General features: G+C 41.7%; 1 protein-coding gene across 3 annotated transcripts in view; it reads left to right on the plus strand.

The window, feature by feature from the left end:
• Nucleotides 1-14361, plus strand: part of LOC147257793 (protein sidekick-1-like) — a 234687-nt gene that overhangs the window by 178881 nt on the left and 41445 nt on the right. For all 3 annotated transcript variants that reach the window (XM_086211962.1, XM_086211963.1, XM_086211966.1), the window contains 4 exons: nt 1576-1691; nt 7390-7585; nt 10966-11064; nt 12167-12358. In XM_086211962.1, coding sequence (XP_086068088.1) covers nt 1576-1691; nt 7390-7585; nt 10966-11064; nt 12167-12358 — 603 coding nt within the window. The remainder of the gene's footprint in view (nt 1-1575; nt 1692-7389; nt 7586-10965; nt 11065-12166; nt 12359-14361) is intronic.

The following is a 14361-nucleotide window of genomic DNA, read 5'->3' on the forward strand; positions in this document are numbered from 1 at the left end:
TCACATAAACCTCACTGTCATTATTACAAGAGTTCAGGACAGGTTTATGGACTCAGGAGCGGGGGGTAGGCTCATTAATTATTCTAATGTGGTTTAATGGGAGTGGCTGCAAAGGTTTGGACGTTTCCTCTTCCTCACTGTCTCTCAGCTCTCTCTGAGCTTAGAGATAGACTCTTCTAACACTGCTCCTCTCCCGCTCCTTCATATATGGGCCTGTGTGCATACTAAGACTCCCCCAGAGGACAGAGTTTAGTGTTTTATCTGAAGCTGTGAGCTGTGAGGGTTAAGAAGCCAGGCCTCAGGAGCACAAGTCAGCATGGCAGGGGGGGAAGAGAGCATCTTTAGCATCAATTAATCTCAGTCTCCCTCTCCGTCTTCACATCCTTTGGCTCTCTTTCTCTCACTATCTCTAGCTTCCTGTTTTTCACCAGTTTTTTGTTCTGGTCTCTGCTTCTTCCACTCTCTATAGCCTCATCTCTTTGCATTTGCCTGGCCTCTTTGGCTCAAATGTAAGATATAAAGGGCATTCCCATCATGCAACAGTGCATTATCACTCTCTGGCTTCCTAGCATCAGCATAAACCCCTTACACTGTAATCACCATAACATGTGCACGCAGACACACACACACACACACACACTTCACAGTCACACTCCATGTCTGTTTTGGGCTTTAATTTTTTTTCATAGGCCCCCCTCTCCCTCCATCCAGCTGGTCGGCATACAGAACTTTAAGATTCGCTTATAGAGACGCGGTCATAGAGACTGACACAGAAGATGAAAAAATAAGAGGAACATATAGGACAGTGTGCCAACCTTGAAGTGGATGAAGTAAAGGTTTGTCAAACACTGCAGCTTCAGCTCTCCTATTATTCTCCACCTCCCTCCTTTCACACCAACCTTGTTTCGTCTGGACCTTCTGATCTTGTATTTTGAGCCAGACAATGATCAGATCGAAGCGATCGCACAATGTTCGTCAATCCATGGTTTTGTTAGCTTAAGGAGAAAGAGGTTGGTTATTTAGAGAGTGGAGGGAGGGAGGGTGAGTGTATGTTCAGGAGCTCTGCCCAGACTTGGAGAGGAGGAGAGGCTGCCGCAGGATAATTATTACACCAAACTTTAACAAATAATTAAAGGGCCACTTGGATCAGAGCTTATCATAAATATTGCCTTTAATAATTCCCATCCTACCCCCAATATAATGTGATAAATAAAGGTAAAGCATTATGAATAATCTGCTGCATTGCTGTCCATGACAATTCTCTCAAATAGATTTTCAAATGTCTTCAAATGTTGGTTCACCTATCAAAGGACAACCTGATCCCTCAACTTCATGAAAAATGTAACAAAGTATCGCCTCACCCAGACCAAATAAACTGGATCATAACATGAACTCACGAAGCATTGCACTCTATGAGATGTTTAAATCCAACGAGAATTGAAACTTAGCTCTGAAAACAGTTTACTGTCACGTAGAATACATTTGTCAACACGTTTTTGTTTTTTTCTTCCAGTGCATCTAATTTCACCGCCCTGGCAAACCCATGACAGCTAAATGTTGTGTCCCTGTGTTTAGTTCCCACAGCACCTCCGCAGGAAGTGGAAGTTGTTGCTATCAACTCAACCACCATCCGCTTCACATGGAACCCTCCACCACAGCAGTTCATTAATGGCATCAACCAGGGATATAAGGTAGGACTCTGCACATTTGTTTCCAGCTTCCTTTCAGGGATCAGTCAGATTGTTAAAAGGGGGAATGAATGAAGTGGTCATCTACAGGGTCACCTGGCTGAGGGTCAGTGTGTCTGAGGGACCTGGTGGCTGCAGCTCTGGAACTTTTATCCACCACATAAATGCTCACTGCCTTTCTTCTGCAGTTGCACAGTTGTTTCTTTTAGCTATGAATTTTTCAACCAACAGATCTTCTTTTTATTCCTACACACACCACGCACTGTATGGCACTGCAGCACCACAGATCAGCTGTTCGAATCTCTCTTTTTGTTGTTGTTTTCTTTGCGGATAAAATACATTTTTCTGCATCACCCCGTCCTCATGAGTACGACCCTGACCCTCATCTACTGAAGGTAAGACCTGTATAGATGAGTACATATGGAAGCCCACCTCAGTAAATTAAAAAAATCTCCCTTTGAAATAGTCACAAGGATTGTGTTCAAAATATTCTTTGAGCAAGACGATTGGAAGTAATAATTTAAGACATTGTTTCTCCGTTTGAAAAGTGAATATGTGCATAAGAATGGTAACGTTCAGGGTTTGAAGTGTTTGATATGAGAAAATGATTAACTTCAGTTGAACTTCAAACACTTCAATTTGAAAGGTTAGTTGATGTTTTATAGAATATTAATAGAATATTAATCAGTGTGCCTCTTTTGTTTAAAATATCTGTTCTCATCATTTGATAATCAAAAGTCTGCCAAGATACTAAAATTTGAATATAAATTAAATATTCATCATTTTGCAGACAATGCAATAACCACGATTCCCTTAACTGAGACTCCATATTATATCAATCAATTGAGCAATCAGAGGAAGAGGAATCCTTCAAAAATCAATTATTTCCTTTCTGTATAAGTAAATTGTGTCGTATCTGCGGATGTGCTGCCTGTACTGTAAACTCAACTGAAGGAGAGACCAGCATTTGGAGGAAATTGGAATAAAGGATGGAGGTGTGCAGAAAATGGACGATTGTATGGGGAAAGGAAGAAAGTGTCAAGAAAATAGGGTGCAAGGGAGCAGAGACAAATAAGAGCTAATAATAAAGAAGCTGTGAGCAGGATAATGGGGAGCGGAGTGAGAGCAAAGGATTCAATGGTATGAATGATCTACAGTACTAGTTAGTGACATGGGATTCATTCCCCTCATTGTGGCAACAAACCCCTAAGGAACTGATTAACATGACAAAGAAACATCAGATTCTTGCTCGGAGACACTGGGTCCAGGCGCGCATCTCTAAATGTATTTTTGACAGTGTGAATGTTGGTATCTTTGTTGGTTAATAAATACTATATGGCTTTCCATCTGTTTGATGTGGCTCTCTGATGTTTTCTCTGTGTACCAGATTCTACCACTCCAAATCAGAGGAGCCTCTCGATACTCCACACACTTGTGGGTGTGTGTCTTTGGGTGTGTTTTGTTGGTTAGAGGACAGTAGATAATGATATTAATTAAAAGAGGATATGAAGCAAAGCTCCATCTCATCTCATTCCCCACAGATGAGTGACTGTATACAATACCCACAGCCCTATAGCTGAAAACAGAGCCAGAACCAAAGAGCCGCTTAATGAGTTTCATGGTTTCCACCTACATGTCCTTGAAACTGTTTTACTGTCTTTCCATCCATCCATCCTTAAGTAGTATGTGATTTCAGACAGTGTTCTGGCATTCTGTAAATCAATGGTGCCAATGTCTGAAGTGAGCAGGTCCAGCTGTCACTCACAGATGTTGATTCAGCGTTGTGATACCTCCGTTGCTGGCTCAGTGGAGGAACATGGACCTGTTCCGTCTCGGTGCATTTTTTGACAGCCAGACAAGCGTAACAGCACAGTACAATTCAAAAGAGATTTAAACTCTCTAATAAAAGATTCCGCGTATGAAATCAAGAGTATGTGAGTGTTGGGCAAGATTTGGAGATGTAACCGTTTTGGTTCCTATTTGTCGTCGGAGTAGCATTGACCAATCATGTTCTGGAGGACTGATTCCATGCAGGTAAATAAGTCAGTCAGGATAGCAAGAGAAACAGCAGAAATACAACTCAGCCACAGTCATTTACATCTCGTTTCTCAACTCCACCTTTGTTCTTGCATGACAAGTTGCTTATCGGACAGTAAGCACTGGCTCAGATATTTTTGACATCCTCCCTGCAGGCAACCCAGACATTAAGACATACAGGAAGCAGAAAAAATAATATCTACAATCCTACAATTTCATTTGGCAAACGCTTTTGTCCAAAGCGACGTATCGCACAAGCAAGAATTTAGACTGGAGTGAAATCCTTATCAAGTACGACAAAGTGCTTCAAGTTTGATTTGCAGCAGGTGCTGCCATCTGGTGACAGAAGAGGTGCCAGATTTTTGGGGGGTTTCTTAATATAATTTAACCGCAACTGACCACAACAAATAATTCAGCCTCAACAATATCTTTCAATATTCAACACATTCAATGTGACGAAAAGGATCGATATCAAAATACATGTCGCTTTAGCTAAAAGCCGGTAAGTGCCTTTACAGAAGCGATACATCCAAGGGCACATATCGGTCAGACGAGACAAAGCCACAGCACACAAGAAGAGCACAAAGAACTGCAAAAGTATAGTCTTAGAAGAGAAGAGTGAGTGCACATGTAGCACACACTCAGAAACACTCAAAGACGAGAGGACACATTGGCTGACATTATTACACTTGATGGACACGGATGGACATAGCAGAGTGAAAATTCATCGTTAACTTGAGTTGTAAGTCTGTCTAATCAATGTACTCAAGCCATGTAGTGTTCAGGAAAGGGCGATTGGCTAAATTACATGTTCCAAAGCTGTCGTCGCCATCAACAACCTTCATGTTCCTTTGTTAGTTAAATCCAAATGAGACAGCTCAACTATTGAGCAAACTTGTTATTTTACTATAAAGTGTGAAGAATTTTCCCCTGAACTGGTAGAGGCACACGTGTAAGCAACATGATTTATTTCCACTGTGTCGTCTTGTACTCTGGCCCCAGTTCTGCTTTGGAAGAATACGCCATTGTGTGTTGAACTCATTTTGGGTTTCAGTTGCAATCTGGTTTAGGATCAACGTGCAACAAAAGCAGCAGCAGAACAGATCTTCCCTGCATCCTTTAGATGAAGACTAGCATCAGATGTTTGGAGGTGCTTAATAAGCACTCTTTTACTGTACCCAAACTGTACTATGCATATAATAAATTACAATAGAAAACCTTATCTTACCATGACAGACTGGCTGCAGTGCCATCCAAGAGAAAAGCAGCTACTTGAATGTTTCTGGGTATCCCTGGCTGTGTCCCTGCATGGAGCTCCCTGATTTATATGTTTTTGGTTGGAGTCCCTTTGCAGAATTATCATATGATTATACTGTAGATGTAAAATGAAGTTGCACAGACTGAAGATTAGAATTTCAGTGTTAAAGCATTTTTTACTCCTTGTGCACCTGTGTGTATTTGCCAAACCCCTGCAACACAGCAGTGATACACCGCTTCTATTCAAATCGAGACGACAGGATAGAATAGAGTGATGCAGGCGTCCTAGAGCCGGCCAGTTAGTTAGCGCTGCTGAGCTTACAGAGTCATCTCTTGTCTCAAAGTTGATTGGATTTTTGAGTGGGTTTTTCTACTAAAGTCCCTGAAAGGTCTGTTGTTCAAACTAGCTAAAGATATTTTATTGTTTTCTTCCGCAGCATCAACTACATGACTAAATAACACACTCGTGAGTTTTGGAGTGTTTCGGTGTCTTAAACATGGCTGTTGCTAATAGGTAGCTGAGCAAGACGACGGTGGTGTGCCACGGACTTGAAACAGCATCGTGCGGAAGTTGTATGCTAGCTGTGGTGATGCTGAACTCACGCACCCGGGGCGTCGTCTTTCCATTGCGTAATGCACTTCCAACAGTTGCATCCATGCAGGTTCATTCGTGACAATTATCATGCTGAACAAAACATGGAAGTCCCATAAAATTCGGTGTGCCACAGGGCTTACTTTCTGCAATAATGTCAAAATTCAGCGTAGGAAAGAAAAAACTCTCGTTGGCTGAAGAGCAACTGTGGCGATGCTTCAACCGTACGTCATCCCTGCTGCATTCTATCCTAAATGTACTTATCGTGTGTACTGTGCAAAAGGTCCAACGTGATTTTAATTTCTACAATTTTGTTGCTAAATCCAGAAAACATTCAGGACTCACTGTAGACTGTGGACTCAGAATGATGTGTGTGCTTTCAATACAGTGTTCTAATGGAACAAATGTGTCCTGGAGGTATTGTGGAATTGGAACCTTAGGACTCCATTGAAATTATTGTTTGAAAAACTTCACAAACAAAGCCTCACTGGAAATAGCAGCATTAAAATCTCTTTAGCCTCCAAGGCTCCCTGAGGGCACAGCACCACCAACAGATCTGGACATTTCTACAATTCCGACAAATTATTCCAACATTATCTGCAAGTGGCAATGGCAGTGTGTTCTTATCTGAAGGTTGTAGGGTGTCCCTGTTGTTTTTACAGTATTTATACTAAAAAAGAAAATGGTGGATAAAATTACACTGATGTGAGCAGCACACCGCATGCCCTCTTAGATATCACTGGTTAAAACAGGTTTTACTTAAACAACAGTGTCTGTAATCAATTGCTGTCAGGATTTTAACTGGTAAAGAGTAAATGACCCTTAATACCTCGAAGCTTGCAACACACTGTGAACACGCAAAGAGTTTGTGAGTCTCAAGTTCTCAAATGCAGGCACGTATTTCTCTCTGATTTGCTTTGTCCTACTCCACGTTGTACAGTACTTGTTTGCGGTCGTATACAAACGTGCGCTCGCAAATACTGTGCCATTAAAGCAACATTTAGAATGCCATTACCATATGAAGTAGGAGTGAGAACAAAATAGGTTTTTGCAACTCACTAACATGTCACTCCGCTTAATTCTCATTAAAGCTTGGCTCTTAGTTCACATTTATTCACTACAGTCACTACCAATATGAGAGCCATATTGTACTGCCATGGCTTATCTTAAGTTATGAATATGTAAATGTATGCTTTTCAGTGTTTGTTTTTGTGACTGAAGCAATAATGCAAAGCAGAGTGCTATGGTGGTGAATATGAAACAGCTCTCACAATGGAGAGTTTTCAGCAGCGCTCATTAGATCTTTAGTTGTACTGATAATCACGTTTTATTATCCTTAGATGCGTGTGAATTTAATATAAGTGGTGTATTCAGTGAGTAAGTGCTTTGATTTCAATGTGTAAAATGCACATTTTAATGCATCCAAACCTAAAATTGACTTTGCCTGAGAATGAAGTATGAATATTACTGTGTGCCATTTTGAAAATTCTGTAAATAGTTTTCAGAAGTTTAAAACTTTAATGGCAGAAAAAAACCCTCAGGTATCAGCCTATTTTGAAAGGATTCACCGTATCCCATACTGTGTGGCCAGATAAATTATTTTGTATGAATCCAGTCAGAATAATGAGATTTATATGCCTGAAGCTAACAATGCTGTGTCAAAATATTGACTAACCAAAAAAAATAATGGAACTACGGTATACAACAAAATTTATAACTTGGTGATGTGTGAGGTCTCCCTGTGACCGACTGGCTCATTTTTAAGATGTCAGTGGCAATCAAGATAAAGTTTCACCACTTTCTCGTTTAACCCAGCTGCTGGTCTGGCCAGAGCAGTCTCCAGAGGACGTTACCATAGTAACCATCACCCCCGACTACCCCAGTTCACGGCACACTGGGTTAGTTAGCGGGCTCAGGAAATTCACCTGGTACTACGGATCCACCCTCTGCTTCACAACACCTGGAGACGGCCCCCGCAGCCCACCCACTCTGCTGCAAACGCACGAGGACAGTGAGTGCACTCGCACACACGCACACACACACACACACATCAGTGTGAATATAGCTCAAACGCAACACAAAGAACTCTCTATCAGCCTCTCCGGTGAATAATAATGAAAGTCCACTGACTTGCTCTGTGTTCTGTCCAGCTGTTTTTATCAGTGTGGAACGCAGCTGTGTCGACAATATCTATACAACAGCACCTCTCTCTCTCTCTCTCTCGCCTCTTTTGCTCACGTTGTTTTTAGCCTCCCCACCTCACCCCCTTTTTCAATTCTTCTTCAAATTGATTCATATGTTCTCAGGCATACTATTATTTATAGCCGACCATTCCATGGAAGGACGTAATAGCTGCCACTCCTTGTTGCGAGTACACATGCACTCGGTCGCACTGTCAAATAAACACAATAGCCTATAGGCAGACAGACAAGCAATTATTACCAACCAGCAATTATTGAGTGGGAAAGGGGTATTAGAGGCTACGTGTACTCATATACAAACACACATCCGCAAACCTATGCGTACATACACACACACATGCGCGCCCACGTGGACGGGCATTGATTGGGTGGTGGACGTGTTGCAGGGTTAACGGTGGGTGTAATTCTTTCTTGATGATAGCTTTTTGCGTATGTGTGTGTTTGTGTGAGTGCGTGTGTGTGTGTGTGTGAGAGTATTATTGAATGTCTCAGATGAATAGCTTAATCGCTCTGCAGGGAGAAGGGTTAGAGAGCCATGGATGAAATGAGAAACGACAGGCTTGTGCGTGCGTGCGTGCGTGCGTGCGTGTGTGTGTGTGTGTGTGTGTGTGTGTGTGTGTGTGTGTGTGTGTGCGCGCGCGCGCACAGTGGTCAGTGCAGATATGCTTAGGAGAGGGTTTCTGAAGTTAAAGAACAGCAGGTAATAGATTGTGCCAACAATAGGTGTGTGTATGTGTGTGTTTGTGTTGAGGGATTATTTTTGAAAATCTGACATCAGATTACTTATAAAAAAAATAGATAAAAAAAAAACAAGTTAATGGTGCCTCCACTCCAGAATGTGTTTTGCTTATTATTTCTTCACTTGGATGATCTTTGTGTTTTACTGTGCTGAGTGATAAGAGATCATACAAAGGGTCTGGTTTCACCTTCATCTGCTGAAGTTTCTCAGTTTTCAGGTTCAGTCTGAGTTGAAGACATGTTGCGAAACTCATGATTCGTGATGTGTGACATCACCAGGGTTGGACAAATCTGTACACATGTTGTTTGAGTGCCTCTTTCCTAGGAAATGTATAATTTTCACTCCTCTACATTTCTATGACAAATAACATACGTTCAACCTCTTAGCATTTCTATGAAGGTTGTAATTGTTGCTTTTAAGCATGAAGCATGAAGCGGTACATAGAGTGAATGGGTGGACACAAGCTGTGTTTCTCAAAGGAGAAAAAAATAGTCACAGGATTGTCTCTCATCTACATGATCGGGCCCTGTGAACCCTGATACATCCATGTTTAAAACACCAGCCTGACACGCCCACCAGTGGTGATAATGACAATGGCAGATCCCCACAATGACATCCTTTCAGCTGCTTACAGGGAAGAAAACAACGTCTCTGCCTTGAAGAACTCACCATGCAGCCTGAGAAAGCACGTCAAGCCCCAGGGTTCTATAAATGCACTGTGAACACAGTTTACATGGCTGTCTAGAACCTGGAAAAGTCATGAAATTTGAAAAGGACAATTTCAAGGTCTGAAAAAGTTTTTTGTTTTTTTGCTTTTTATGAAAAACAGAAAAAGCCGAAAGATTTTTGGAAAAGTCAGGGAGTAGTTCAGGTCAGTTCAGATGGATTTTAAAAAGTCTATTCAGGTACAATGAGTCCAGTTTAATACATTTTTTTTATGTTGCATCAGCCCGAGTAGCTTCTTGTTAATTTTAGTCAATTTTGAAAATAAGATAAAATTTGAAGATCTAATAAAATAAAGTTACAAACAAATATATTTCTCTCGGCAGAGAACATATATCATGAAAATCTTCCTCAAATATGTGTTTGCCAAAAATGTACACTACCAATCAGAGGTTTGGACACACCTCATTCAATGTTTTTTCTTTATTTTTTACTACTTTCTGCATTGCAGATACATACAGAAGACATCAAATACATGTATCAATGTACATGGAGTTATGTCGCAAAGAAAAATGTTAAATAACTGTAAGTGTGTTTTATATTTTAGATTCCTCAAAGTAGCCACCCTTTGCTTTGTTGACAGCACTGCAAACCCTTGGCCTTCTCTCAATGAGCTTCGTGATGTCATCACCTGAAGTGGTTTTCACTTCTCAGGTTTGCCTTGTCAGGGTTCATTTGTGGAATTTCTTGCCTTCTTAATGGGGTTGGGTCCATCAGTTGTGTTGTGCAGGAGTCAGGTTGGTACACAGCTGACAGCCCTGTTTGACAACTGTTAGAATTCATATTATGGCAAGAACCAATCAGCTAAATAAAGAGAAACATCATTGCTTTAAGAACTGAAGGTCAGTCAGTCTGGAAAATTGCGAAAACTTTGAATGTGAGTCCCAGAGTGCAGTCGCAAAAACCATCAAGCGCCACGACGAAGCTGGGTCACATGAGGACGGCCCCAGGAAAGGAAGACCAAGAGTCTCCTCTGCTGCTGAGGATGAGTTGATCCGAGTCACCAGCCTCAGAAATCGCAAGTTAACAGCACCTTAATTTAGAGCCCAGATAAATGCCACAAGAAATTCTAGTAGCAGACACACCTCTACACCAGCTGTTCAGAGGAGACTGCACCAATCAGGCCTTTATGGTTGAACAGCTGCTAAGAAACCACTACTAAGGAAAAGCAACAAGCAGAAGAGTTTTGTTTGGGCCAAGAAACACAAGGAGTGGACAATCAGACCAGTGGAAATCTGGGCTTTGGTCTGATGAGTCCAGATTTGAGATCTTTGGTTCCACCCACAGGCAGCACGGTGGTGCAGTGGTTAGCACAGTTGCCTCCCAGCAAGACAAGTTAGACATTAATGTCATCATCGTAATAAAAGAAAAATGTGCTTTAGAAAACTTACTGTCAGTATTTCTACTATATGTATGATCTATGCTTTGAGTGAGTACTGGGGTTGTGAACTTTCTCTACCATTGAACATCACTCCTAGTGTTTTTTGTGAGCAGCTTTTACAGCTGAGATATGGAAACGTGAATCTGCTCGAGCACAAATACTGAGATGTGAGCTAGAAGCCACATCCTTCAACAGAGAAGATGATATTTTTAGGATTTTCATGAGAGAATTTAACCTTTTTTGGTGGAAAATAGTTAATATTCAACACTGAGTATTTTTACACCACATGTCTTCAACATCCCTCGAGGGGATCTTTAAAGTAAGTGATGTGTTTGTGTCTTTTTCAGCACCTGGATCTGTCCGTCACCTGAGCTTCACGGAAATCTTGGACACATCTCTCAAAGTCAGCTGGGCAGAGCCTGAAGACAAGAACGGCATCATTACTGGTGAGAACAGCTTGACTGTATAACGACGAGTGTCCCCAAGCTCTAAACAGTCATAATTATTTCAGTCACTTCCATCTTCCCTCTATAGTCAAGACACTCTCATGCTGCTGTGTTGTTCGCTGTCCCAGTAACAGTTGTTGAAGGATATTTTTTTAATCAGTGTGTTCTTGTCCTAAATTAGAACAGTCACCAGACATATGTCCTGTACTTTCAATAAGTTGTATTCTCATCAGGTGGCCAAAACAGTGCTTCCAATGACTAATTGATGTTACAAAAGTATCCCCTCGAGGCAAGTACCGGTCGGGGAGGAACCCTAGAACTTCCTCCATGTCTTCGGTTGTCTTTCAGGTTCATCTGGTGTCCTATTTTTTGGTGTGGGATCTGACGACATGCGTCTGTTTCTGAAACTGTGACTGTGCACAACTGATTCATCATCAACTAATCCCAGCTCTCTGCAGCTTGTCTTCTCACATTATCTCCCACATGCCCCCATCCTGCGCCTCCAAAACCCAGGGTGTTGTTTATGTGGCGCATCACAGAGATCAAGGCACCAAACACACACACACACACACACACACACACACACGAGCACGCCTCAATTTACTTTTGGTGTGTGTGTGTGTGTGTGTGATGGCTGCACCATTTCCCCCATTCATCAAGCGCATACACAGTAAGACCACAGAATAATAGCACAAGGCTGCAGTGTACAATTGGCTTACACACACAGAGGAGCAGCAAAATAGTTATTCAATCAAGGTCACCTTGCACATTACTCATTGCTCCACAACCTGCTTTTCATCCAGCACCTGGTGAGGAGAGAGACGGATGAGGGACTGTGCATTCTCTCCAGGGCTTTACACACAAGTGGTTTCACACACGCACGTTTGAAGGTGGTGGCGAGTGATGCATGGCTGTGAAGATGTGAAGGGACAGACAGCATTTGACTGCAGTCGCCCCTCCTGTACGCTTTCCCTCTGTTTGTCTCTGCACCCACATCAAATGAGGGTGTATGTTCTTTTGCATATATGTAATTGTGTGGATACGCGTCTGCCATTTTCTGTAAGCACCTTCATTAACACAGCGTGCACTCGCTATCCCACAGGCTATGTTCTGCGGTGGGAAGTCTCTGGTGTTCCGTCAAGTCAAGAGGAACGTTCCCTGTCCAACTCCACCCTTCAGTACCAGCTGACTGGCCTGACTTCCATCACTATGTACACACTCCAGGTGGTAGCTCTCACTGCAGCAGGGCGAGGCGTGAACACATCCTCCACCATCTCCACGGGAGTCCCACCAGGTACAATGAACGCATGCACACACACACACACACACACACACACACACACACACACACACACACACACACACACACACACACACACACTAAGACTTGTGACTGTAAATGTTGTGTGTTTGAGGAAATATGACTCATGAACTTGTCTTTTCTCAGCTGATAAATAGCTGTCACTGTGCATCCATGAATAATCATACACACAAACACACACACTCACAATGTGCACACTTGTACATGCCAGGCTTTTTTTTTGCATGATGAGTTCATATGATTGGACTAACGCCAATTTGCAATCATTATTAGTGCTGATTAACTGCAAATGGCAAAGTGGAGGGAGGCAGCGATGGGACAGAGAGGGCAAGAGGCAATCAAAGAACAGAAGAACTGAAGAAGGGAGAACAGATAGAGAGACATAATGAGGAGAGAAGTGAGAACGCAGGAAAATGCAATCTCTAAAGAACAGAAGACCAAATTGAGTCCGATAGGAAGTGGAGGAGAATTAGAAGAAAAACCTGGTTCATGCAGCAGGATTTTTGTCCTAACATTTTCAGATGACTAATTTATGAACAAAAGCAAAAAATGTGAAAGCAAGATGGATTCAGCCCGTTCTTAGATTCACACGTTATTCATTAATTCATGAAAGCAAAAAACTGAAGGAAAGACAAAGGACAGAGGATTGAAGATTAGGAAGAAGACCAAAAGAATGAGAAGTGAGAGGAGGAATCATAGATTCCTGTCTTGTTTATTTATTCATGTATTCATGGATTGTAGAGAATTTTGTCATTAATCTGAACAAGCTGGCTGATGTCAACATTTCCACATTATAACCCTAACAAGTTTCTTACATGCCACTTACACAGCAATAGCAACTGATAGCTATAGTTTTCTTTCTTTTGTTGTGCACGTATAGAACAAGTGGTTTTGTTGTTTTTTTTTTTAAGTTTTATTTTCCTCATAATAATGACACCCAGTCAAGTTACATTTTCCTGTTACAATAAAAATCCCCCCGGAAATTCCTGAAGATCTTTGGGATATTTCCCGGTGCACTGATGTGGGACAACACGCTGTTTTATTTAACACCTCGGCTTTAAAGACACGTATTCTGCTATGTTCAGCAAATATGAGGCTTGAGATGCTGCAGCAGAATTGGATGGATTATAGCAGATCACAAGAGAGCACTTGGAGCATCCAGACATTCCAAGTATTAACCAAACATGGTGAAGAGAAACGACTAAAAAGTAGGTCTGAAGTGCTCAGTCCTGTTGTGTGACTGAGGGAGGCAATTTAGACCAAATGAATTGTGAGAATTTTCGATTTTTTAGACCTAAATTTCATTAACAGAAACAAGCTGTCACATATTTTATCTGTTGGGACATGCCTTTTAAAAAAAAAAAAAAAAAAAAAAGGAAAAGTAAAACGTATTTTAGCCTGTGTCTCCAGAGCTGTTGTCAGTGAGCTGCCTGCCAGACCAATTCAATTCAACAGCTGTCAGTGAGGAAGTCTATCCAGAGCCAACAATAAATTGTGTGTGGCATTTGAGGAGTGGAGTTGTAAAGCTTTCATTGGAATATTTACAGTATTTATAGTTGTGTGCATACAAAACACACTACTGTTGCTCTGTGATTTATTCCAGGGTAACTACCAGGCTAAAATAAGCACTTCTAGTTGCTGACTGTTGATGAAATTCAATGCAGCTCTCAAGCAAGTAAAACCTTTAGTCAGTGTGTAGCAGCACATGCCAGTGAACAAATGCATGTATGCTGTTATGCCAGCAAATAGTCTTGAATGACACATCCTTCACACAGAGAATTTTCTTTTGAAAGGTATAGCGCAGCACTTTTAGGTGTCTAAATGAAGGTCTCTTATGCTCAAGCCGTTGCCACGCAAGTTCACACAATGCTCGTTTAGCTCAGGTATTTCACGAAATAAGGAGGTTTTGTATGTGGTGACTTTCCTGTGGTGCCAGGACAATGCTGGCCGCCCTCTGCTGACTTGAATGTGGATGA

This window comes from Aulostomus chinensis, chromosome 8 (genome assembly GCF_037954235.1).
Source record: "Aulostomus chinensis isolate RoL2024-O1b breed Wild chromosome 8, RoL_Achi_v1.0, whole genome shotgun sequence".
NCBI lineage: Eukaryota > Metazoa > Chordata > Actinopteri > Syngnathiformes > Aulostomidae > Aulostomus > Aulostomus chinensis.